The sequence below is a fragment of the Balaenoptera borealis genome (genome assembly GCF_965194805.1).
Source record: "Balaenoptera borealis genome assembly, chromosome: 3".
Classification (NCBI taxonomy): Eukaryota; Metazoa; Chordata; class Mammalia; order Artiodactyla; family Balaenopteridae; genus Balaenoptera; species Balaenoptera borealis.
Genome location: NC_138866.1, coordinates 40,326,067 through 40,350,510, shown reverse-complemented (window position 1 = coordinate 40,350,510; position 24,444 = coordinate 40,326,067). Strand labels below are relative to the sequence as shown.

Below are 24,444 nucleotides of genomic sequence, written 5' to 3'. Positions count from 1 at the left end.
GAAATGAAGATGATGTGCTCTGGACAATTCTGTTAGAGGTCTCAATAAATGGAGTAAACAGCCCTGGTGATGATAATGACACCAATGTTGAAGCTAAACACAAAATGTTCACATAAAATTGTTTCACACAAAAAATAAAAGATAACGGAGAACACAAAATTCTCCATCTACCAATTAGTGTTTTTCTTCCCAGTAAAAAAAAGTTCTTAAAACCTATTAAAATTTACACTTTCAGATAGGTGAATTTGGTTGTATGTAAATTATACATCAATAAAGCTGATTTTAAAAACGTAAAACATAAAATGTTAGATTGAAAGGGACCTTAGAGGTTTTGTCTAGTCATCCCCAATCTTTATCCAAGGACTCCTTCTATTTTGCTTTTAATCATGGATCCCCATATCTTGAAAGATTTTGTGACCTAAATGAAATCGTAAAAACCACTGTGATGGATAATGCTAATAAGCAATAAAGTTAAGTAGGTTTATGGACAAAAAAAAGGTCTTAATCATATTCTGCTAGTTTAAAAGTCAGATCTTTTGACACACAATATACCTAGATACTAATTTAAAATTAGCTAAATAACATTCCTATTAGCTAAAGGAAGCGGTGTGGTATTTGATTTATCATATCTTAACTACTAAACTTATAATATCTTAACTTGTATAAATCAGAAATCCCATTCCTCTAGTGAGGAAGTACTTTCCCTGTTAACACCCAGTGGTATCACTAACACTATTATAGATATGCAAACTGGTCAGAAATTCATTCACTCATTCAGTCATCCTATAATCATCCATCCAACCATTCAACATGGATTGGGCATATAGTGTGGTGCAAGGCACTTTAAGGTTTCTACCCACACTAAAAATCTCTCCATCTTTTAACAGTTTAACTAATTATCAGTAAATGACCAATAGGTAGAGATCAGAAAGGAGCACTTAGCCACATTAAATGACTTCAAATTTCTACATCTTAATGAATTACATTCATGGACCCAAAAGGAACTTGCTGAGGTGGTCTCTGAATCAAGAAATCTTAGAGTATCAGTGGACAATGGGAGAGATGCCAGAATCCTAGAATGGGAAGATAATCTCCTTATCTCAGAAAGAGGAAAAAGGGTAGATTTTAGAAACCATAGATTGAGCCATAGTTCTCTAACTGCAGGGAGGACCATAGTGCCTGCCACAAGTCACCATCCTAAGTCAATATTTTTATTCTGCACTTGAATGAAGTTTAAAAAAAAAAAGTCATGTTTTTGAAATGAACAGAATTATAACCAAAAACAATAATTAATATGATGGATGATAAAAACAAAATTCAAGATGATCTTACTGGATCATTGGGGGAAAAGCTATCAAGATAAACTTTAATAGGTCTATCCCAAATTTCCAGGCTTTAACAACCTATAACTACAAAATAAGGTCACAGCTCATACTCCCACTAAATCTAGAAGTTATAATGGACCCTGCTGACTCAATTGAAGGAAACTACTGGAAAGTTCTCCAGATTGTGTTACAGGTGTGCTGTTGTTTTTCTGCTATGACCACCTCCTACTACCACGTGAAACTGCCACTCCACCGGCACAGCTGTTCCCAGTTATGATCCCCCCACTGTAACTTCCTCTCTGGATTCAAGGAAGAGGGTATTGTTCTCCCTTTTGCATCTCCATCTATGTAGGATAGACACACCACTAAAATCCCTGAAGCACAGCTAATGTGAAGCCACAACTTCTGAATAAAATTGTACTTAAGGGCTAGAGAATAACAGAAAGGAAGTATGAAGAAGGAAATACAGTTGCTACTAGAAGTGACTATTATCAGAGCCCATAGACTGGGCCGTTGCTTAGGGTTTTTGTAGGGCTCCTGGCCTGGCCCTACCTGCTGGGACCATCCATTCACTGGGAGTTCATTGACATCTCTACCCCTAAGAATTCAAGCTACACTCTCCCCAAAAAGCCCAGAGAGAGGAACAAGTTTACCCTACCCCACCTCTCAGTCTAATCAGCACAGTTAAAGGTAGCTGATGAGTTTAGTCCTCCATAGCATTCAACTATGCCACCTAGTGAGATGTGGTTTGGGAGGTGTCAGGGTCAGTCAGTACAGTAAATAAAAGAGTAAGCTCCAATATTGGGATCCATGGGTCCCAGGCTAGATAAAACAGTAGCAAAAGGTCTCTAGGAGACACCGAGAGCCAAAGGAGAAAAAAAATCCATAGTTCAGAGGGGAACATAGAGGCACAATGAAAGCACCAGAAGAGGTTCATTAGCTATTTCTCAGGACAGTTTATGTCTAGGGATTGGCCTTCCAAGTCCAAAGTCAGAGAAAGAAACTGAGTATAGGAGAACATCATATCCAAAAGGCTACCTACCCAGGCAGAGCAGTGCAAGACCTCAGGACAAAGCCAATAGAAGGAATCAGGACTCCCTAGCGAAGTGGTTGATTCCAGGGCTGGGGCAGGATGAACCTGGGTAATCTTGTGGTACCAGAAAACAAGGAAGTTTTCAAAAAAGGATGGGGCAAGTCAAAGGATGCAGGAGCCAACCCAAAGGCACCCTACAATGGCCAAATGTGGAACAATTTGAGCAACTAAATAAAATAATGATAGTATTAGATTATAAACCATAAAATAAATATCCATGAGTCCATACCAATATAAATAACTGAGTAAATAAATAAATGGAGAAGAGAGGGCAGCTCTTCCTTATAGAAGAATTCTAATTAACAAATGTAGAGATAATAAGAAATACAAAGTCCTTATTAGGCAAATACTGCAGTATTTATTATTATTATTATTATTATTATTATTATTATTATTTTTGGCTGCATTGGGTCTTCGTTGCTGCGCGCGGGCTTTCTCTAGTTGCGGTGAGGGGGGCTACTCTTCGTTATGGTGCGCGGGCTTCTCATTGCGGTGGCTTCTCTTGTTGTGGAGCATGGGGTCTAGGTACGCGAACTTCAGTAGTTGCAGCACGCGGGCTTCAGTAGTTGTGCCTCGCGGGCTCTAGTGCGCAGGCTCAGTAGTTGTGGCGCATGGGCTTAGTTGCTCCGTGGCATGTGGGATCCTCCTGGACCAGGAATCGAACCGTGTCCCCTGCATTGGCAGGTGGATTCTTAACCACTGCGCCACCAGGGAAGTCCCCAGTGTTTATTATTTATACTGCATATTTATTGCAGACAAGATCCACCTATGGAGGCAAAAATCAGTGGGCAAAACTTTGAGGAGAAACAGGGTATTAGCCTACTCTCAAAATAACCAAGGTAGTTATCAGTTACAAAAGGGAAAATGAGAACTTTTCAGTGAAGAAACCCAACATGACCAACTTAACCAAGTGATCAAAGTTAACGTCACCAATAATGAGACAAATCAACATCATGTACCTCTGTCATGATGCCCTGAGAAGGACATAAGATGACTTGTATATTATCCTTGCCAAAAATGCATAACCCCATCATGAGAAAACACTAGACAAACCCTAATTGAGAGATACTCTACAAACTAAACAGTATTCTTCAAAAGTGCGAAGGTTGGGCTTCCCTGGTGACGGAGTGGTTAAGAATCTGCCTGCCATTGCAGGGGACACAGGTTCGAGCCCTGGTCTGGGAGGATCCCACATGTCGCGGAGCAACTAAGCCCGTGCACCAAAACCACTGAACCTGCACTCTAGGGCCCGTGAGCCACAACTACTGAGCCCACGTGCCACAACTACTGAAGCCTATGCACCTAGAGCCCATGCTCCACAACAAGAGAAACCACCACAATGAGAAGCCCATGCGCCACAGCTAGAGAAAGCCCTTGCGCAGCAACGAAGACCCAACACAGCCAAAAATAAATTAAAAAAAAAAAAAGTGCCAAGGTTATGAAAGACTAAAGAATGCCACAGATTGTCAGAGACCAAATGCAATGTGGGATCCTAGACTGGATACTGAAACAGAAAATTAGGGCATTGGGGGAAAACTGGTAAACTTTCAATAAGGTCCATAAGTTAGATAACAGTAATTTCCTGGTTCTTCCATCATACGATGGAAATAGTTAACATCATATTTAACTGTTAATTAATAGTTATGTAAATAATTAACATTAGGGGAAGCTCAGTGAAGCATATATGCTAGGTCTTTGTACTTTTTTTTCAAATTTTCTATGTCTAAAATTATTACAAAATAAAAAGTAAAAAAATGTCATCACCTTTTCTGGAGTCAGTACATTCTTCATGATAGAGAGGCTCCAGCACATTTGTGTTTCCAGGTAAGGGTGTCAAATAGACATGTGCTTATTTATTTGTTAAATCAAACTGCAAAAGCCAAGAAAAGTGATTTTGCATAATTTTAACTTACCTAAATGAATTTCCTCTCTCCCTCCTCCTCCCTTGATGAAAAAAAAGAAAAAAGAAGAAGTCAAAACAAACAAACGAAAAACCCCAAACTGAAAGAGACATCAAAGAACATCCTGTGTTAGGATTACCAAATTACCTTAGCTGACTCACCATGAGTCACCATGGGCTTACTGTTTTTAATTTGCATCTACTCATTAACGTGGCATTCCCTAATTAACGTTTTAAAAAATCCGTTTCTTACTCTGGAATCTCTGCCACAAAACATAACATATTGTTGCCTTTGAATCTCTGAATTACTTCTAAAACTTGCATGACTGCTATTGTCTTCTGCAAAGATTCTTTTGTTCTCTTCCTTCTACAAAAGGCGGTTAGCAGTTATCCTAAGGAAATCAAAGACCCATGACTATTTTATATGGAGAGTAAAATAGAGCAATAAAGACTATTCTTGATTCTTTTTTCCCCTCATTATGTAGAGTCAGACTTTGAGGGAAGTTCTGGGGACCCTCCCCATCTCCGAGCAAGTTCCAAAGGCTTCCCAAGGGAGCTCACTTCTACACATAGTATGACTAGAGAGAAGGGGTGAATATGTGCAGAGTGAAAGCAACGGCAGACCTTTTGAAGGTGGAATTAGAGAAGAAAACAAGTATCCCTATGGAGTCTAAATTCCTCACACTTTCCTTTATATTGTTGGAGAATTTCCTTGCTCTGTATATTTTTGGTATAGAAATTTCTGAATTTTGAAGACAAATATATTTCATCTCTGGTTATGTGCATCATACTTTGGGTAGATAACCAACCGGATTTCTCCTTTTGATCCAACACCTTATTCTTTTAAGAAATAAATCCAAAGAAGTAAAAAGTAGTAAGGCTTTTGATTTGTAACTTAGGTAGTTTCCTTTGCAGCTAACCAAAGGGCCAAGAGGAAATATTACACTTTAAAGTATCTCAGATTCAAAAGACTGTCTGATGGAACTGCCTCCTCCTCTTTGCAGGACCTCTGGGCAATTATACAGGCTTTGGGTTACAAATCTGTTTATCTACCTACTGTCACTACCACTCCAGTGAACAGACACAGTTCTTTATCAACTAGTGAAGTAATCAACAATGACTAGACTAAATAACTATAAAATCACGATAAAGAGCTATCCATATAAGCCATAAGAACACTTTCCAGTTGTAATAACTTGTGTGATTTCCTATCCATACATCCCTCTTTCACACCTGCGACTCCTGGTACCTCTGGGACGTCACACCTGAAAATTTTATCGGGACTCGTGGCCCTATTGCCTCCACTCCCTTCACCTCCAAGACTTTTACTCTCTCCACCATAGGCTCTAAAGAGCTCTAGTTCAGCACTAATGGAATAGACATCAAGCCAGCCTGTTTTCCATCTCATACCTCAGATTTGGTACCTGGAGTTTGATTGTGCTTCTAAAATTAAGCCCTTGCCTTTCCCTTTCTAGTATCTTAAATGCTTATCTCGATAATTTGCCCAATCTCCCAGTTTCTATACTTTACCTTGATCTTTACCTCCCCATGGCAGCCTTTATTCTCATTCCTCATCCCCACCCACATTATTTGAATACTGTCCCTTGAACCCCAGTCCTGGAGATGGAGCCCTGTTACTGGTCACCAATTCTCTCTGATGCTGAGTACCTATAAGCCATTCTCTGCCTACCTGGACTTTTTCGCACTGCCCACAGCAAAGTATCCTCTTAGCTCCAGCCTTGCCCTGTGAGTATGTCATCCCAACTGTACACCACAGTCTCAGCCCTAGCCCCATAGCCTTCTCTTTCTCCAACTATTTCATGTCTTAAGGAGAACAACATATTCCATATGTATCTTACTTTTGTATTTCTCAAAACTATGTTCAAAGTAAGTGCTTTAGTCATTGCTCTCCTACAAGTCAAGAGCATTTAGCAAATAACAAAACTCTATGACATCAAAATTTGGATAATAGTGCTCCCATTAAGGAATAATTCAAATAATTAAATCTAAAACGTTCAAAACTCAATCTCACACACATAGCCTTCTCCAGTTTTCTTCTGACCAGATGCTATAGAATTATACCCAGTTGACAAATGTCTTCTAGAATAGTGCTACTCAAGGGTGGCCCCTGAAGCTTGCTAGAAGTACGGAATCTCAGTCCCCCAACTCAAAGCTACTGAATTGGAAGCTACTTTAATAAAATCTCCACGTGGATTTGGTGGAGCTGCTAATCACAGTGTCTTTCCTCCCCATCACACCACGGAGGCGCAGGCCTATAAGCCAGGCTGAGCTGATCGCAGGACTACAGCCCCCTGGAAACAGTGATTTGTCCAGGCGGCCAGTCTGGCAAGTAATCAACCCAGAGCAATCAATATTCATGAAATTTTCCAAATTGGAGGCCAAGGGACAGTTTTCTCTCTCCCTTTGGAGCCCAAGCTGTAGAGCAATGACACCTGCATTGTCAGGGGCCATCTTTCTGCCTTGGGGGGAATGCCACATACAATGGAAAAGCAAGAAACTAAGCAGAAAGGAGCAGAAAGGAGAGACAGATAAGGAAACAGAATCAAGAAAGCATTGTTTGAGACCCCAGATCCAGGTATACCCACAGGCAGATGTTCCTCAGATATTCCTCAGTTATGTAAACAGGTTAAAAATCTCTTTTTCACTTAAACTAGTTTGAATTAGGCTTCTTTCACTTGCACCCAGGCTTCTTGACTAAGGCACAGCTCATATATTTGAAGATTGCTATAATATTTTCTGTTATTTTTTATTAGTCTAATCAGCTTATTTTCCTTAATCTTTTTTTCTCCATGGATTTTCTAAGTTGACAACCATTTGGGGGTTTTTGAGGGCTACTATCAGATCTCCAGACTCCTAGCTGTTTTCCTGATAGCTTATTTATTCTACTGTCCCTTGGGAACCCCCCTGAACCTCCTAAGAACCCTTTAGAGAGAAACTCTTTCTTATCAAAACTGACATTTGTGGTTTTTTTCCTCCCTGCTTGGTGATGTCTCTGAATATTTTTCAACTCATATATGAATACTTAGTCAAGAAGACAATAGATTGGCCTATTTACAAGCAGATTCTGAGAACACTTAATGGAAGCTCCACGCATTAATTCTACAAGAAGAGCCACTGGATGCATTGTAATAATGACGATAGATCTAAATGGTTACAGTGCTTTGCTTTTGAAAACACTGAGTGCATCGTGGCCATTTTAAAAGATTGCTTCAGCTCAGATCATTTGGTAAAGCTAAAGCAAAGGAGGAGAAATATTTGCCTTAGAGAACCAATTCTAACTAGTTACAGGGCAAATGTGAACCATCACATTTATCCACTTATCCTTGGAATCTAGAGACAATAAATGTGTATATAGGGAAACAGAAGGAGATAATCTAAAATCATTTTTTTAAAAGTCTTGAAGGGATGTGGCCGTTATAACATGGTGAAGCTCTTTTTTTACTTGTTTTAAAAATAACCACTTCTCTATAACACTGGAGTTAGGCTAATGTTAGAGAAAAGACCCCTTCAGAAACACTTCTAAACCATACCTGTATGGTAAGGTAACAAGAAGGCCTACAGTTCTACTGCGTTCGACATAAAGGATTTCTGTAAACTGGTTAGCATCACTCTATTTCACCGTCATAGAAGCTCCTTTAACCATATCTCACAATTGTGTCTTACTTGTTATAAAAAAATAAAATAAAATAAAACAGTGCTGGTCCACGTCAGGCCAATAATCCATCTACCTCAGTAGTTTTCTTTTTCTTTTTTTCTAACTATATAACCTATTTAGGTGGGGAAAAGGCCAGGAAGTCCTACTCTACATGTTCCCACTTTCTAGGGAAAAAAGAACTTGATAATAACAAAATTTCAACAACACATAAATTTACAAGAAAAAATAACAGCAATTCTATATTTTCATTCATACTCCAATAGGAGAAATTTAAAACCACAACCAACTCAAGACAACACTAATGGTATACTGTGATAAGAAAACTTCCTTCCGAAAAACTGGAAGAATTCCAAATATGTGTGCATATATAAAGTAGGAGCTTTGAAGGACCTTGTTCGGGGTTCTTTCTAAGCTATAATACCTTTTTTCATGTGCTGTCCAATACAGTGGCTATTGAGTACTTAAAATATAATATAACTTTTAAGATGTGCTGTAAGTTTAAAATACACATTGGATTTTGAAGACTTAAGTACTAAAGAAAGAATTAAAATATATCATTAATAATTATTTATATTAAATACACATTGAAATGATATTTTGGATATATTGTGTTAAATGAAAGATATCATTAAAATTAATTTTACCTGTTTCTCATTACTTTTTAGAATGTGGCTCCTAGAAAAATTTTAATTACATACATGGTTCACATCATATTTCTATTGAACAGCACTGTTCTATACTATATTCAGTGATTAGGAGCATAGTCTGGAGTCAGTCTGAAACCCAGTCTGTGTCATTAGGCAAATTACTAACTGTGGGGGAGGGGTGTCTCAATTTCATCATCTGTAAAATGGAGTTAATAATAGCACCAGCCTTATGTAATTGTAAAGATTAAAAGGGTGTTTATATGTAAAATACATAGTCCCTAGCACATACTAAGTCTGTATATATATATATATATATATATATATATATAGACTACATATATATATCCTGGATAATATACTACTTTTTGGTTTTGGACTCCAAATTTTATTATTTCACTTAATTTTAGTGTCTCACTTAGTGGGTATATCAGTCTGTTCAGGCTGCCATAACAAAATACCACAGATTGGGTGCCTTAAACAACAGAACTTTATTTTCTCACAGTTCTGGAGGCTGGAAGTCCAAGATCAAGGTTCCAGCAGGGTTGGTGCCTGGTGAGGTCTCTCTCCTCAGCTCGCAGACAGTGCTTTCTTGATGTGTCCTCACATGGTAGTCTGGTGTCTCTCCCTCTTCTTATAAGAACACCAGTCCTATCCGATTAGGGCCATATCCTTATGACCTCATTTAACCTTAATTATCCCCTTAAAGGCCCTATCTTCAAATGCAGTCACATTGGGGGTTAGGGTTTTAACATATGAATTTGGGGGTGGGGAAACAATTCGTCTATAATAGTGGGTTATGTGTAAATAGTTTCTTAGACACATATAAAACTGAAAGCCAGTGGACTCATAATTTTGGATCCATTCACAGTCCATCAAGAAGAGCAGGTGGCTACTGATCACTGAAAAATTCTCATTTTAAGCAACAGGTCCATCCATGGCATTAAAGGTAGTTAGCAGAAGGGCATGATGATTCCCCCCAACATCAACCTCAAAATACTTCTGCGTGTTTTTAAACCAGCCCAATTTTTATAACTTGGTATGAACTGAATAGCCCTGAATTTAATACAACTCTTAATTCATATCACCTCTTGGAGTATTGAATTTAAAAACTGCCTGTTAAAAAAAGTTGTTTCTTCTTCTTTTAAAATTGCTTTGTCAATACTAAAGTGTGCCCCCAAATTTTTGAATTTTGGAATTTGATAGAAAGACTCTGTTTTTATCTTTTTTTAAAATATATATAAACTTATTTATTTCATTTATTTATTTTTGGCTGCGTTGGGCCTTCATTGCTGCACACGGGCTTTCTCTAGTTGCAGACAGCAGGGGCTACTCTTCATTGCAGTGTGCGGGCTTCTCTTTGCGGTGGCTTCTCTTGTTGCAGAGCACAGGCTCTAGGTGCACAGGCTTAGTAGCTCCGCAGCATGTGGGATCTCCCTGGACCAGGGGCTCGAACCTGTGTCCCCTGCATTGGTAGGCAGAGTCTTAACCACTGCGCCACCAGGGAAGTCCCCTGTTTTTTATCTTAAGCTGTGCCTCTTGTTTGATTAAATTTTCTCTCAGACTGTTTTTCTGCACCCAAGATCTGGGTTGTCAATCTACCTTCACTAAGCAATTCTTTTATTCTCTTGATTATCTCACAGCAGCATTTACAGTCTTTTCTAGTCCTTTATTTGAGATTCATCATTCAAAATTCAAACAGGAGTTTGTTCACTGGTAGGATAATGTTTTCTATTTTATTTCTGATTTTGAGTATGAGGATTTGTTCTTACCTTTCACCTCTATATATTTATGATTGTATTTCTTTCTACTTTTGTTTGTTTGGTTTTTTTGGCTGAGGCAACATATTGGGTCAAAACCTTCAAGAAATAATCCAGATGGACTCCTAAATCCTTTCCCTATGTTGGAAATCATAGCTTGGAACTCATTAGTCATATGCATCATTCCCAAATTTCAACTCTTATATTTCACCCATCTGTCCACATCCTCATTCAAGCTTCTTGCAGTTTATCCACATCAGCACATTGTTCAACTATCTAATGAGACTAAATGCAATGAATGAAAGTCAAGCTTTCTCATGTACCTCCTTTTCTGGATTATTTTGAAATGTTAAATGAATTCAAGCACAAATTCCATTTCTCTATCCAAAGAAACAACAGTAAATTTAGTTGGATAAATATTTGCTAAATACCAACTATAGGGCAAAGCATTAAATAGGGATAAAAGTTAAATATAATATGATTTCTACTTTCCCTTCCAGTCTAGAAGGAGGCAGCCATGGAAACAATTAACCTTGAAATAGTACCAAATAGATTCAAGTGTTGGACTGAATATTTGTGTCTCCCAAAATTCATATGTTGAATCACCCCTATGTGATTGTATTTGGGGTCTTTGGGAGGCAATTAGGTTATCAGGGTGGAGCCCTCACGAATGGGATTAGTGACCTTATAAGAATGGACACGAGAGAGTTGATCTCTCTCTAGGCCAAGTGAGGTTATAGTGAGAAGGTGGCTGTATGTAAGCCAGGAAGCAAGCTCTCATCAGACAGTGGATCTTCCAGTGCCTTGATCTTGGACTTCCCAGTCTTCAGAATTGTGAGAAATAAATGTTTGTTGCTTAAACCACTCAGTCTACAGTATTTTTGTCATATCAGCCTGAACCAAGACACTGAAGTCGGAAAGGAAGAGAAACGGCGTCCAACCGGCTTGACTGAGTAAGCCTCCACAGAATATGAGACATTTGAGCTGAGGCTGGAAGAAGAGCCATCTTTTGATTAATACCATCACCTGAGGACAAAGTCCATATGCAAAATTGAGAAGAACCAAAAGAGTCTGGGAGAAATGGAGAACCCTGTCCATACCGTTCCTAGAAATTACCCTCCCTATGGACTCCCTTTAGAGTGAGATTACAAGATTATGAATTTTCTTATCATTTAAGCCAGTTTGAGCTGGGTTTTCTATTACTTGCACTCTAATTGATATAACCCCTCTAAAGCTCTTGACCTATATTTGTTACTGTCAGCTAGGCATCTCTAAATGGATGTCCCAATAACAACTTGTGTTAGCATGGGTTGCCTGAGAAGCAGGTGTCAAAATGGGACTAGACGTGGAAGAGATGAATTGGGGGCGATACTGGCAAGGGAAAAATGGGGAGGATGTCCATGAGGCTGTGAAAGCTGGCAGACTAGTCTGCCCCTTTGTGAGGGGAGAAGGAAGGAAAGAAGGAAGGGGGGTTGAGTGGAATAGCCTTACTCTGCTATGCAGTTCTGAGACAGGCTGGGACCTGGGACCCTTTGCTGCAATGCTTGCAGCTGGACACACCTCTCCTCCAGCAACAAAATACAAAGAAACTATATGGGACTAAAAATAACTGTGTGCATGCTGCAGTTGGGGCAAATTCTGGACTCAAAAGATACAAAGAGACCAAAAAACCCAGCTGCCACTTTTGAAGAGCCTGGAGCAAAAATGGGGTGTCAGGAGCAAAAACAGAGTACTGAGCATGCCCCCTGCACACAACATCACCTAAGGGATGGGCAAACCACCTAAGCCACCCCTCTGGCCCAACCCCTGGACACACCCCTACCCTCACCCTATATGAGGAACCAGCTCGCACCCACCCCCCACAGGGTGAACAAGCAAGCAAGGGAACCCATTGTTTGTTCTTGGTCCCCCCTGCCACAGCAGGGGCCCCAATAAAGCCTTGCCTGAATTTCTTGTCTGGCCTCTAGTCAATTTCTATTGCTTGGGAAAGGCCAAGGACTCTGGTCGGTAACAGTTCTAAGAAATTTCAGCAAGGCTGATGGAGAGCCCTCAGCCAATATTGCTGATTAAAGAAAGAAATTCTAAATCTACCTGGAGGACCTGTTCAGTATTCCTGCCATACCCAGTCACTGGCCGGGAGCTGCCCATTGGAGGCTTGGCCTGGCCTGATTGATATAACTGGTGTCAGTACACAGCAGCACCTGGGGCCCTTAATCAAACACGCTACCCCTAGTCAGCCGCTTCTGCAAGGTGCATTTTCCTCACCTCTACACACTTCAACCTCAATACAGCCAAACTGAATTCATCTTACCCAGCTGCCAAACCTCCCTTTCCACCTGTGTTCCCTACCGTCCTAGTCATCCAAAGCAGAAGTTATATAGTCATCCTTGATTTCTTCCTCTTCTTCATCCTCACACCCCAAAATACCTCCTATTTTAATGGCTTGACCTCCAAACCATCTTTGACCCACCCCTGATAATTGCTTGTGTAATCCAGGCTTTCATCTCTTGCCTGTGCCATTGAAGTAGCCTAAGCAGAACTCATTTCTGACTCCTTATCCAGCATTCTTTTCACTACATCAAACCACTTTCAACAAGCTTGGAAAGACCATCTAACTCATTTCTTTTTAGCCTTTAATCCACTCTAACATACCTGAGAGATTTTGATATGCCACTCTCCACCCCAAATGAGAATTACTGATAATTTTTAAAAGCCATTGTAGAGGGTTAACGGAATCATCCTCTGTTCAGGACACACCACTGTTATTGGTCTGTGTAAGGTCATCTCTAGTTTTATTTATTTAGACCTTTTATTCCCATTCCTTACTTCCATTCCCCTCTCTGCCAATAGGTAATCATTCTAATGTGTTGATACGTTATAATCACAGGTGGGTGGGAAGTTTTTTTAGTTGAAGATTTAATCAGTTATTATTAATAAAGCATTAAAAACAATTTTTCTCTAGGTGCCACATGAATGATAATATATATTGCAAACTTATAAAATCAATTATTAAAGCAAAACCATTTTTTTGGCCGAACCACACGGCATTGGGGATCTTCCCCGACCAGGGATCGAACCCATGTCCCCTGCCTTGGGAGTGCAGAGTCTTAACCACTGGACCACCAGGAAGTCCAGCAAAACATATTTTAAAAGTATTTCAAAATGAGAACAAATTCTAAGAGGAGAAGAGTGGATTTTAGTTGCCACAAACCTCATGCTCCTTTGCAGAATCCTCTGGCTCTGAAGATGAGTATCAATAACTGGGAAGGGGCAGAATGGCCTCCAGGGATTTAACCATCTCTTATCATCTCATCATCTCCTTATCACAGACTACAGCTGGAATCTTGGGAACTTTCTTTTTTATCATTATATCTTCATATACTTCAGTGGATTCAGGTTCAAATCCACAGATTTGATTCTCATCCAGCCACCTGACTTCAGCCTCCTACTTGGCCCTCCCTTGGGAACCTCCCAGACACTGACAGCTTTTGGTTTGGAACACTTCCCCCAGAGATTTTGGATACAAAATTGTTACTTATCTACCCAGAGTGTGCAAGGAGGTGTCTTTTGGCACCACCTGCCTCTTTAGTATCTTCTAGGTTATCACGATCAACCTCGGGACCTCCAAGTGGAAAGAGCTTAAAATAAAAGCTCCCAAGCATATTGGCTTTTCTATTTCCCTGCGCTGGGTCTTGCACATGTTTTTTTTAAAAAAAAGACATTTAAAAAATTAATATATTTCATTTCTTAGAGCTGTTTTAGGTTTGCAGAAAAAGTGAATAAAAAGTACAGAGTTCCCGTATATTCTATATATTCTCTCTGCCCCCACTACCACCGTCAGTTTCAGTTTCTTCTATTATTAACATCTTACATTGGCGTGGTACAACTGTTACAACTGATGAACCTATAGTGATACGTTATTATTAATTAAAGTCCATATTTTACATGACACTGTGTGGTATATTGAGTTTTAACAAATGCATTATGACATATATCCACCATTACAGTATCATTCAGAATAGTTTCACTGCCCTAAAAATTCTCTGTGCTCTCTACCTATTCATTCCTCCTTGACCCCAAACCTCTGGAAACCACTGATCTTTTTACTGCCTCCATACATTTGGCTTTTTTCAGAATGTCATATACTTGGAGTTACACAGTATGCAGTTTTTCAGACTGGCTTCTTTCACTTGGTAATATGTTTCCTCTATGTCTCTTCACGATTTGATAGCTTATTTCTTTTTATTACTGAATAATATTCTATAGCATGTATATACTATAGTTTGTTTATCCATTTACCTATTGAAGGACATCTTGGATGCTTCCGAGTTTTAATAATTTTGAACAAAGTTGCTCTAAATATCTGTGTGCAGGTTTTTATGTGGGTGTACGTTTTTAACTCACTTGGGTAAATATCTAGCAGTACAATTGCTGGAGTGTATGGTAAGACTATGCTTTACTTTGTGAGAAACCACCAAGCTGTCTTCCAAAGGGACTGTACCATTTTGTATCCTCTAGCCTATCTCACTAAGAGTTAGGTTATAATTACTCTTGGCTGTGGCTGTTGTTTCAGGGGCTAAAATTTCCTCCAGTATCCTTGTTTTTGTCTCCTCTGTTGTCTTTGAGTTTCCCTAAGGACTCCTTAAATAGGGTCTGAGGCTTTCAGTTCTTTTAGTTGTAATCCCCTGTTACACGGGAGCCCTGTTGAGGTGTCGAGGAAGGGAAGTGTTCTACAGTCCTGTAATTAGGCCTCAGTCTTTTAGTGAACTTGAGCTGGGCATTTTTCTTCTTCTAAGTCAAAGGCTAGTGTCGGCTGGAGTTGGGTATTTCCCTTTCCCTGATTGGTTAGGCTTCGGTAAAGTGCCAGTCGGTTAGGTTCTGGTAAAATAGTTTCCCTTTAGGGCAGCCCTTGTTAAGAAGAACAGAGAGCTCTGAGAGTAACCATATTTCAAAATGGTTACTCTAACCCCTACCCCTGCCAGAAGCACTAGGGGATTTTTTTCTCCAGTCTATACTTTGAGAACCTGGTGGGGGCTTCTGGAGGTAAAACTCGTGAAAGTGTAGCCTCCTAAGACTGGGACCCCTCAGAGTTTTTAACTCTCAAGCTAGTCTACATCGAAACCTCAGCAATTGGTCACATAACATTTAAAGTGCTCCTACTGATACTAGCTTCAGGTTCGGGCTTCTGCCCCTGTTAAGCTGTGATTCCCTTTATCCAACCATCTGTCTCTGTGGTTTGGGGGCAGCAGTCTACCCTGTGGCCTCAATTCTCTGATGAATCTAAGAGTTGTTGATTTTCAGTTTGTTCAGCTTTTTTCTTATTGTGAGGATGGGAGTGACAATCTCCAAGCTCTTTATCTGTATGCAGGGCTGGAAACCAGAAGTCCTTTCATATGTGTTTTTATAAAGTATGTGGTGTTTAGTTTATATTTTTATTTTCTTAAGTCTTCCTGTGCTAGACTTCATCCTATTTCTTACTTTTTCATTCAGCATCATATTTATAACAACTTTGCATGTTGCTGGGTGAACATCTAGTTCATCACTTCTTAACCACTTTAGTACGGTATTCCACAGTGTGTATCTACCACACTTTTTTCATCTCTACTCTCCCAGTAAGGGACACCTAATTTGCCCTCAGTTTCCCAGTACACAAACAACTCAAGAATTAACATCTGCAAATATGTTTCCTTATGGACCTGTGGAGGAATTTCCCTGGAATATGTACCTGTTACCGAGTCCAAGCTCGCCCTGCTCGTCACACAACAGGCCAATGAATTGGAGACAAGGTGTTGAGGCAAGGAATACGACTTTATTCGGAAAGCCGGCAGACCGAGAAGATGGCGGACTAGTGTCTCCGAAAAACCATCTAATCAGGGTTTGGATGCCAGTTTCTTTTATAGCACAGAGAAAGGGAGGAGATGAGGAAGTAAAGTGAAAAGGCCATAAGTTTTGCAAATATCTCTTGGAATGGCCAGCCTGGGGGAGGGGATGTGTTAATTTCTTCTTTCTTGCAGCCATCCACAGGTGGACAGGGTCTGGATGCTTCCGTGAACAAAGGCACTTTGGTTTAACATTCAGGCAGAGGAGCAGGGTTCCCCAGGGCAGGCCAGTATGTATAGACAGTATCCTTTTAGTGAACAAAAGCAACGGGAAGCAAAGGTTAAAGTAAAAGAAACAGATCCAACATGTAGTCAGATTTGGCTCTTCCCTGTTACATACCTAGGAAGGACCTGGTGGCTCATAGGGAATAGATGCACTTAATTTGACTGTGGAGCACCAAACTGCTCTCTAAAAAAGGTGCTAAGCAGGGCATGAAGCTTCCTCTATCCTCACTTTGACAGCACTTGACCTCAACTAACTGGCTAATTGTTGCCTTTTCGATGCATGTAAAGTGCTCTCTCCTTGTTATTTTCATGCCCACTTTTCTAATTAACTAATGTTTGAGCTCTTGTCACATGCTTGTTAACATGTTGATTTTTTTTTCCTGTGGATTAGTTATTCATGACCTTTGCCCATTTTTCTGTTGTAGTTTCTGCTCTTGCCTTGTTGGTTTGTAGGAATACCTTATATTAGGTCCTTTTAAGTATTTTCTCCAAATTTATCACATCTGTTTCCTTTTTCCATATTTTCATTCGTTGAATGAAACAATCTTGATAGAATCAAGGTCATCATTGTTTCTCATTATGATTTTTGCTTCCCCAACCTAGGTCATTAAAGACATTTTTTTAACAATATTTCTATTAACTTTATAGTTTTACCTTTCCCATTCAGGTTATGTACTAAATCAATCTGCAGCCTACCTTATAAACAGAGTTAGATAAAGATGAGGCAAAGTTTCCTGACAAAATGACATGTAAGCTGCAATGTGAAGGAAAAATAGAGGTAGGCCAGTTAAAAATGGGAAGAGCAGTGCTTAATTTGCAAAGGCAAGGAGGTTAGAGATGATTTATGTCAAGTTTGAGTAAATGGAAGAAGTTGAGCATGTCTGGAGTATAAAGTCCAGGAGGAAGAGAAGTGAGAGATGAATCTGAAAAGAAAGGCAATGGAGAAATAATGCAAGATAATGTAATCAAGTGCAACACACTGTCAGCTACATAAAGACCTAGATAAGCCAGATCTAAAACCTCATTCCACAGGAATTCAGAAGGTCCAAAGCCTTCCATCAAATTTCTAATAGGTTTATATTACTGACTGTGAATTACTGCTTAATTCAGTTAAAGGATTATCACTGTCATGAATGAGGACTAGTCCTATCCCTATACAATGTTGACCAGGACATGGAACCAGCCCTTTCTTTTCGTTTACACATAAACACTCACTCACCCACATATGCACACACACTATCACCAACACACCCAGGTAATTTGTGTAAGTAGCAGATTTTACAGAGTGTATGAGAGGGTTATAACATTGCAACATAGAAATTAAAGTGAATACTAGAATTCTGGTTCTCCAAAGTCCTTAGCCTCTTCACCATCAGGACTTTCACCAACTTCATATTTCTATTTATTTTGACTGACAATTATTTTGTTACCTTAGTTTTTGGCATCTCATGTCATTAGAACTTTTCTCAGCTCATCCCCAGTAACACATTAAAGTATTTTTCTTAACAAAGACCATTTTCTCCCTAATAAGAAAAATTCTAGTTCCCGTTGTTAGGATAATAAATGTTCTACTATGCTACATAGGTTTAGAGGTTTGGGTTTTGTCTAAGGGCAACTGGAGCCCACTGGATGGTTTTAAATAGAAGTTCTTCTCCATTTAATGTGTTTGAGTGATAGATCAGATGTGTTTGAGTGACAGATCACCCTGAGTATAGTGTGGAGAATGGATTGGAGGGGAGTGAGATTTGAAGCAGAAAGATCATTTAGGAGACAGTGGTAGTTGTCTAGGTAAGAAATGATGGGAATCTGAATAAGGATAGTGGCAATAAAGTGTAGGTACAGATGGAGATGGAGATGGATACAAGATGGACACAGTCAGTAGGTAGAAACAACTTGGCAATTTGATTGGATATAAAACTTCCCTCAGTTTCTGACTTGGAAACCTCAGGGAACTGTGGTGCCTTTTCTTAAGATAGAAAATATAGGAGGAGGAGCAGGCATGGGGGAAATCCTGAGCCCCATTTTGGTCATGTGGAGTTGAACTGACTGAGGGACCCCTGCAGAGAGATCAAGCACATAAACGGGTATATTGGTGTGGAGCTCAGGAGAAATATCAGGGCAGGGGATACGTATTTAGAGGTTACCATAGATGGGGATAGATGAGATTGCTCAAGGAAACAGTATAGAGGAAGAAGAGAAGAAGGCCCAAGGCAGAGTTCTAAGAATTCCAATATTTAAGAGACAAGTAAAGGAGGAGGGACTTTGAAAGAAGAGAATAAATAACCAGAGAAAAAGAAAATCTGAAAGGTATAGTGTCACACAAGCTGTGTGGAGACAATATTTCAGAACAAAGGGAGGGCCTGAAGCTCACCTTTACAGATGAAGAAACTGAGATTAAGAAAGCTTAAGTAAGCCACTGAAAGATATACACACACAAGTAGGGATTCAGACTCAGAACTCTGTGCTTGTGGGCCTCAGTTTCCTCATCCAAAATATGTTGAGGAAGTAGAATCAAGAGAGAGAGAGATTGGGCTAAATCCTATGAATTCTATAAGTTCCAGCTCTATAGTTGTATAAATGAGGACGGAAGTCTGGAATGGAGTATATGGGTAATCATTGGTGAGCCCTTTAGTTATTTGTTCCTCTACTCCTAATAGCAGGACAGAGCAGACATGCAATAAATGTTTGCTGAATTGAACATGGACATACAATGATTATTGCCAAAGCAAATTCATAGAATCCCATTAAATATCCATTAATACACAAGGCATTAGAGGTGTAGCTGAAACCTATTATTAAGTCATCATTAGTTGACTGACATCCACCCTGCCAAACTATTTTTATTTTTTCTCCAGTGGTTCTTACTTGGCCTGACCCCACAGAAAAAGAAGCCTAGTATCATCAGCATTATTATTATGAAAACATGACAAGTGGTTCATAAATGGGATTATTCAATATCTGCAGTTACAAGGTGGTTCTGTGTGTCTGCATTTTGAGCAATAAAATTATCAGAGATTAGACCTTGCTCCCTCCAGAGTCCCAAAAGAGAGATGCTTGGGTTTAGTTGTATTGAGAAAGATAACCCTACCCTACAAGTGCATACTTTCAAGAGAACTTCCTTCTTGCTGGAATACCCGGGGCAGGAGCCAGACAAATATGCTTGGCCACTTGTTGGTAAACAGCCCACAGTGAGGGGAGGAGGATCTCTTTCTCATCATATCCCGGTTCAATGACTTTCATGTCTCCTTAACTTTATGTTTGGATCAGAGCCCACAAACCAAGGAGACAGACCTAGTCTTATTGGTCCATTCAGTAGTTGAATGTCATCTCAGCCTTCCATGTAGAGGTTTTATTTTTTAAATCAAATGCCCCAATGTAAATCTATGCCTTCAAGACAGTATGTGATTCCACAGAAAAATTAAGCATGGAATTACCATATGACCCAGAAATTCCACTTCTGGGTATACAGCCAAAAGAATTGAAAGTAGGATCTTGAACAGATAATTGAACACCAATGTTCAAAGCAACATTATTCACAATAGCCAAAAGGTAGAAACAATCCAAGTCTCCACCAATGGATAAACAGATAAATAAAATGTGGTATACAGTTACAGTGTAATACTACGCAGCCTCAAAAAGGGATCAAATCCTGATACATGCTACAATATGGATGAACCTTAGAAACATTATCAGTTTAAGATAAACATTATCAGGTTAAGATTATCAGTTTAAGATGGATAATGGTGATGGTTGCACAAAAATGTGAGTATACTTAATGCCACTGAATTGTACACTTAAAATGGTTCAAGTGGTAAATTTTATGTTATGTATATTTTATCACAATTTATTTTAATTGGAAAGAGGCAGAATTTGGAGATAAAAGGTAGTTGCAGTTCCAGTTCTGACATTTACAGGCTGTGTGACCTGGGGAAAGTCATTTAGCCTAAGACTCAGTTTTCTCATCTCTAAAATGGACAATAATCTCTACCTTGCATGGTTGTCCTGAGGTTTAGAGATAATATATGTAAAGCACCTGGCAACATATCTGATATTGCATGAGTGCTCATTAAATGGCATGTTTATGAACCTGAAAAAATATATACATCCCAATTCAGAGGATGATATATGCAAGAAACAAACTGACTTTCCAAAATTTGAAGTTATATACATAAATTATTTAGATTACTCTTAGATTTGCTAAAGAAAAACTGTTTAATATCAAAATAACTTATTCCAAACTTTAGCTTCACCATCATCTCTGATTTCTAATTTGGCCGTTAAGTCTTAGCAGTAAAACGCTGCCTCCCTGTGGGTCTGAATTTCTGAGCTCTGAGAGCCAAAGGATTATTCTGTTTTTCATCTCCCTTTGGGTTTCAGCTTACTAATATTTTCATTAAACATTTAATTACTTTGCCATTAAGCGATTCTCTGTTCCATGCTCAATTCAAAGCTAAACAAGTGGAAAGATTTAATATAACTCTTACAGTAAAATATCTAGGGTTGGAATTAATCCCTAAATTATCTGAAAATAGACATAACTTTAGGGAGACACACTAAGGAGAAAGCAATTCCTTGTGTGCCGTTTTGTTAGGGAACAAAGAAGGTTGGAGGTGCAAAACAGTTCTGTTCGGAGGAGGCCCCCAGTGAATTAAGGTTAAAAGGATTTGCCCTTGCAGGACCCCAGGTCTCTAATTGGGAACTTCAATTCCTGTAATCCAGAAGGATTGAGACCAGACGCTTCTAGATTATTGCCAAAGCCCACAGGTGACTCGTAAGGAAAAAACAATTAGTATCCAAAAAAAAAAAAAATCACCTTCAGATAGATAGAAAAGAGGCATTTAATGAAACCTGATACAAGCCCAGCCCAGGCAAGGTGCTTAGTGAATATTCAGTCATTAGCAAAAAAGAGGAAAGTCTATGTATTTCTCTCTTCAGTTTTAATCTCACTAAATATCTGAGGTTTTTCTTTCAAAGTACATTAATTTGCTACTTGAAAGGGAATACAAGAGTGATTAGACCTATATTTAGGAAAGATGGTTTTCTTTTTAACTCCACAATCTTTAAGAGTAATAAAAAAAAAATCATATAAAGAACTCAGATTTCATACACTTTTGTTCCTCTAACACACAAAACCTGTGTAAAGCATCTAAAATCTTCCAAGCATATGATACGACTTACATGTGGTTTCTGAAAAATAAAACAAACTAGTAAATACAACAAAAAATAAACAGACTCACAGATATAGAGAATAAACTAGTGGTTACCAGTAGGGAGAGAGAAGGGAGTAGGGGCAAGATATGGGTAGGGGATTATGAGGTACAAACTATTGTGTATAAAATAAATAAGCTACAAGGATATATTGTACAACACAGGCAATAAAGCCAATATTTTATAATAACTATAAATGGAGTATAACCTTTAAAAATTGTGAATCACTATGTTGTACACCTGAAACTTACCACCTGAAACTTACATAATATTGGAAATCAACTACACCTCAATTATAAATAAATTAATTAATTAATTAATTAAATCTTATAAGCCCATTAAACTGCAAGAGCAATCCAAGCAAGGGAGATTGGTATGGAAGTAAGGTTCTGGAAATAAGGCTCCAGACTTACACTGGTTCTCAGCCTGGGCTGCACACTGTAATCATCTGAGGAATTTTTTTAAGTACCAATGCCTGGAACCCACCTATGAAGATTGTGGTGTAATGGGTCTGAGGACAGCCTGGGAATTGGGATTTTCAAAAACTCCCCAGGTGATTCTAAAGTGCAACCAAAGACAAGAACTGCTTTTCAAAAACAAATGGACTTGAGGACACAGGGAGGGGGAAGGGTAAGCTGGGACGAAGTGAGAGAGTGGCATGGACATATATACACTACCAAATGTAAAATAGATAGCTAGTGGGAAGCAGCCACGTAGCACAGGGAGATCAGCTCAGTGCTTTGTGACCACCGAGAGGGGTGGGATAGGGAGGGTGGGAGGGAGACGCAACAGGGAGGAAATATGGGGATATATGTATATGTATAGCTGATTCACTTTGTTTTAAGGCAGAAACTAACACACCACTGTAAAGCAACTATACTCCAATAAAGATGTTAAAAAACAAACAAACAAAAATCAGAAGGATGGAAAGCAATCTACTGCCTTCAGAACCAGCTACATGCAGAATTTTCATGGGCCAGTGCAAAATGAAAATGTGAGGCCATTTATTCAAAAATTATTAAGAACGCAAGAAGAACATTAAACCAAGCATGGGGTTCTTCTAAGCTTAGGGCCCTGTGTGACTGCACAGGACACAGACCTGTGAAACAAGCCTTGCTTCCATTCTTTTATTTTACTTTATTTTTTAGGAACAAGTCTCTTTGGAATGGCTAGGAAATATGTCATCTTTCTCAATGTGGTATTCATTTTGTCTCTAAGATCCCACAAATAACTGAACTCTGCACAATATTATTGTCTATTTAAACAACTCGATTTGCCTTGAAAGCTCCCTCACTTTGTCAAGACTAATAAAAGGCTGAACCACAGAATCGATACATAGAGACACTTGGGACTTACACTTCATATCCCATCCACAGTAGGAAAACATCTTACCTATGAAATATGAACTGTGAATGCAGGCTTCTTGGTCTAGAAAGCAAAGCAAAACAAAACCAAACAAACAAACAAAAAAAACCCCTCTGAATCTGGAATTGTTAGTCTCTTTTAAAAGACTAATTCTCACATCCTTCCCCCACACACCTGGCAATTATCACACAACTTTTATTAACCAACACCTACAGTAAAGACTCAAACTTCCAAGCCTCGGTTTACTTATCGTTCTTATATATTATTGTCCTTTTCTATTTATCAATTAGTGGTTTTTAAGTCTTATTATAATTTCTGGGCAAACGTAGTAATCAAAACAGTGTAGAAACTCCCTAATTGCGAATTTAGTCAAACACTCCAGTCTTTTAGATTAAAGGATCACTTCCATTTCTCTCTTTCAAGGCCACACTATCCTTTATACAATGTTAGGAGAGCCCTCTGGTGGCCAAAGTAAAATTCTAACATCAGCAACTTTAAAGAAATGGAGCACAATAGAAAATTTCCCGAAATGAACAATTCCAAAAGAGGCATAGCTTCCATACCTCTCCTCACCCAACTTATCCTCTTATTGCTATTGGAATTACTAGGGGAAGATGTGGGATTATATTAGAGGGAAGCAGCTGTGAAAAACAAGGCCTGATCTGGGGGGGCAGAGGATTCCAGTCAGATTCCTAATTAGTTCTCAAGATGCTCACTCGCCTCACCCTAACCTCCTCCACGCACGCACACGCACACACACACACACACACACACACACACACACACACCCCTCAGCCTCTACCCAACAGTCCTAACCCTCTATGTCCTTCCCATTTTCATTTTTGCAGTTTTCCACTGCTTGAGATCCATTTGGGTTAGTAAGCATCTTCTTTTTAAAATGCAAATATCTCTGGATTCCACTGAGTCTACATAATAAATAGATCAATGGTTCTCAAACTGTGGTCCTCAAACCAGCAGCATGAAGATTACTTGGGGACTTGTTAGAAATGAAAGTTCAGGGGCCCACCCCAGACATACTAAATCAGAAACTGGGGGTGAGGGTCCAGTAGTCTGTGTTTTCACAAGCCAACCAGAGGATTCTGATGTATGCCAAAGTTCAAGAAACACTCGTTTACACTATAGGCTCTTCTTTCTTATTGATTTTTTCTCATGATTTTTATATATTTTTATTTTTTAATAAAAATGGTATAAATTTAAGGTATATAGCATGATATTTTGAAATACATATATAGAGTGAAATGCTTACTACAGTCAAGTTAATTAACATATCCATCTCCTCATATAGTTACCATTTTTGTGTGCATATGGTGAGAGTACCTGAGATTTACTCTGAGCAAATTTCCAGTCC

At 39.0% G+C, this 24,444-nt stretch overlaps 1 protein-coding gene across 7 annotated transcripts in view; it reads right to left on the bottom strand.

The window, feature by feature from the left end:
• LOC309626115 (protein SIX6OS1) overlaps window positions 1-24,444 on the bottom strand; it is a 233,849-nt gene that overhangs the window by 122,689 nt on the left and 86,716 nt on the right. For 5 of the 7 annotated variants that reach the window (XM_082386561.1, XM_082386555.1, XM_082386558.1 and 2 more), the window contains exon 1: window positions 4,332-8,946. In XM_082386561.1, coding sequence (XP_082242687.1) covers window positions 4,332-4,432 — 101 coding nt within the window. In that variant the 5' untranslated portion in view covers window positions 4,433-8,946. Of the gene's footprint in view, window positions 1-4,331; window positions 8,947-24,444 lie in introns of those variants that run through there. The other 2 variants (XM_082386564.1, XM_082386556.1) reach the window with 1 other exon arrangement.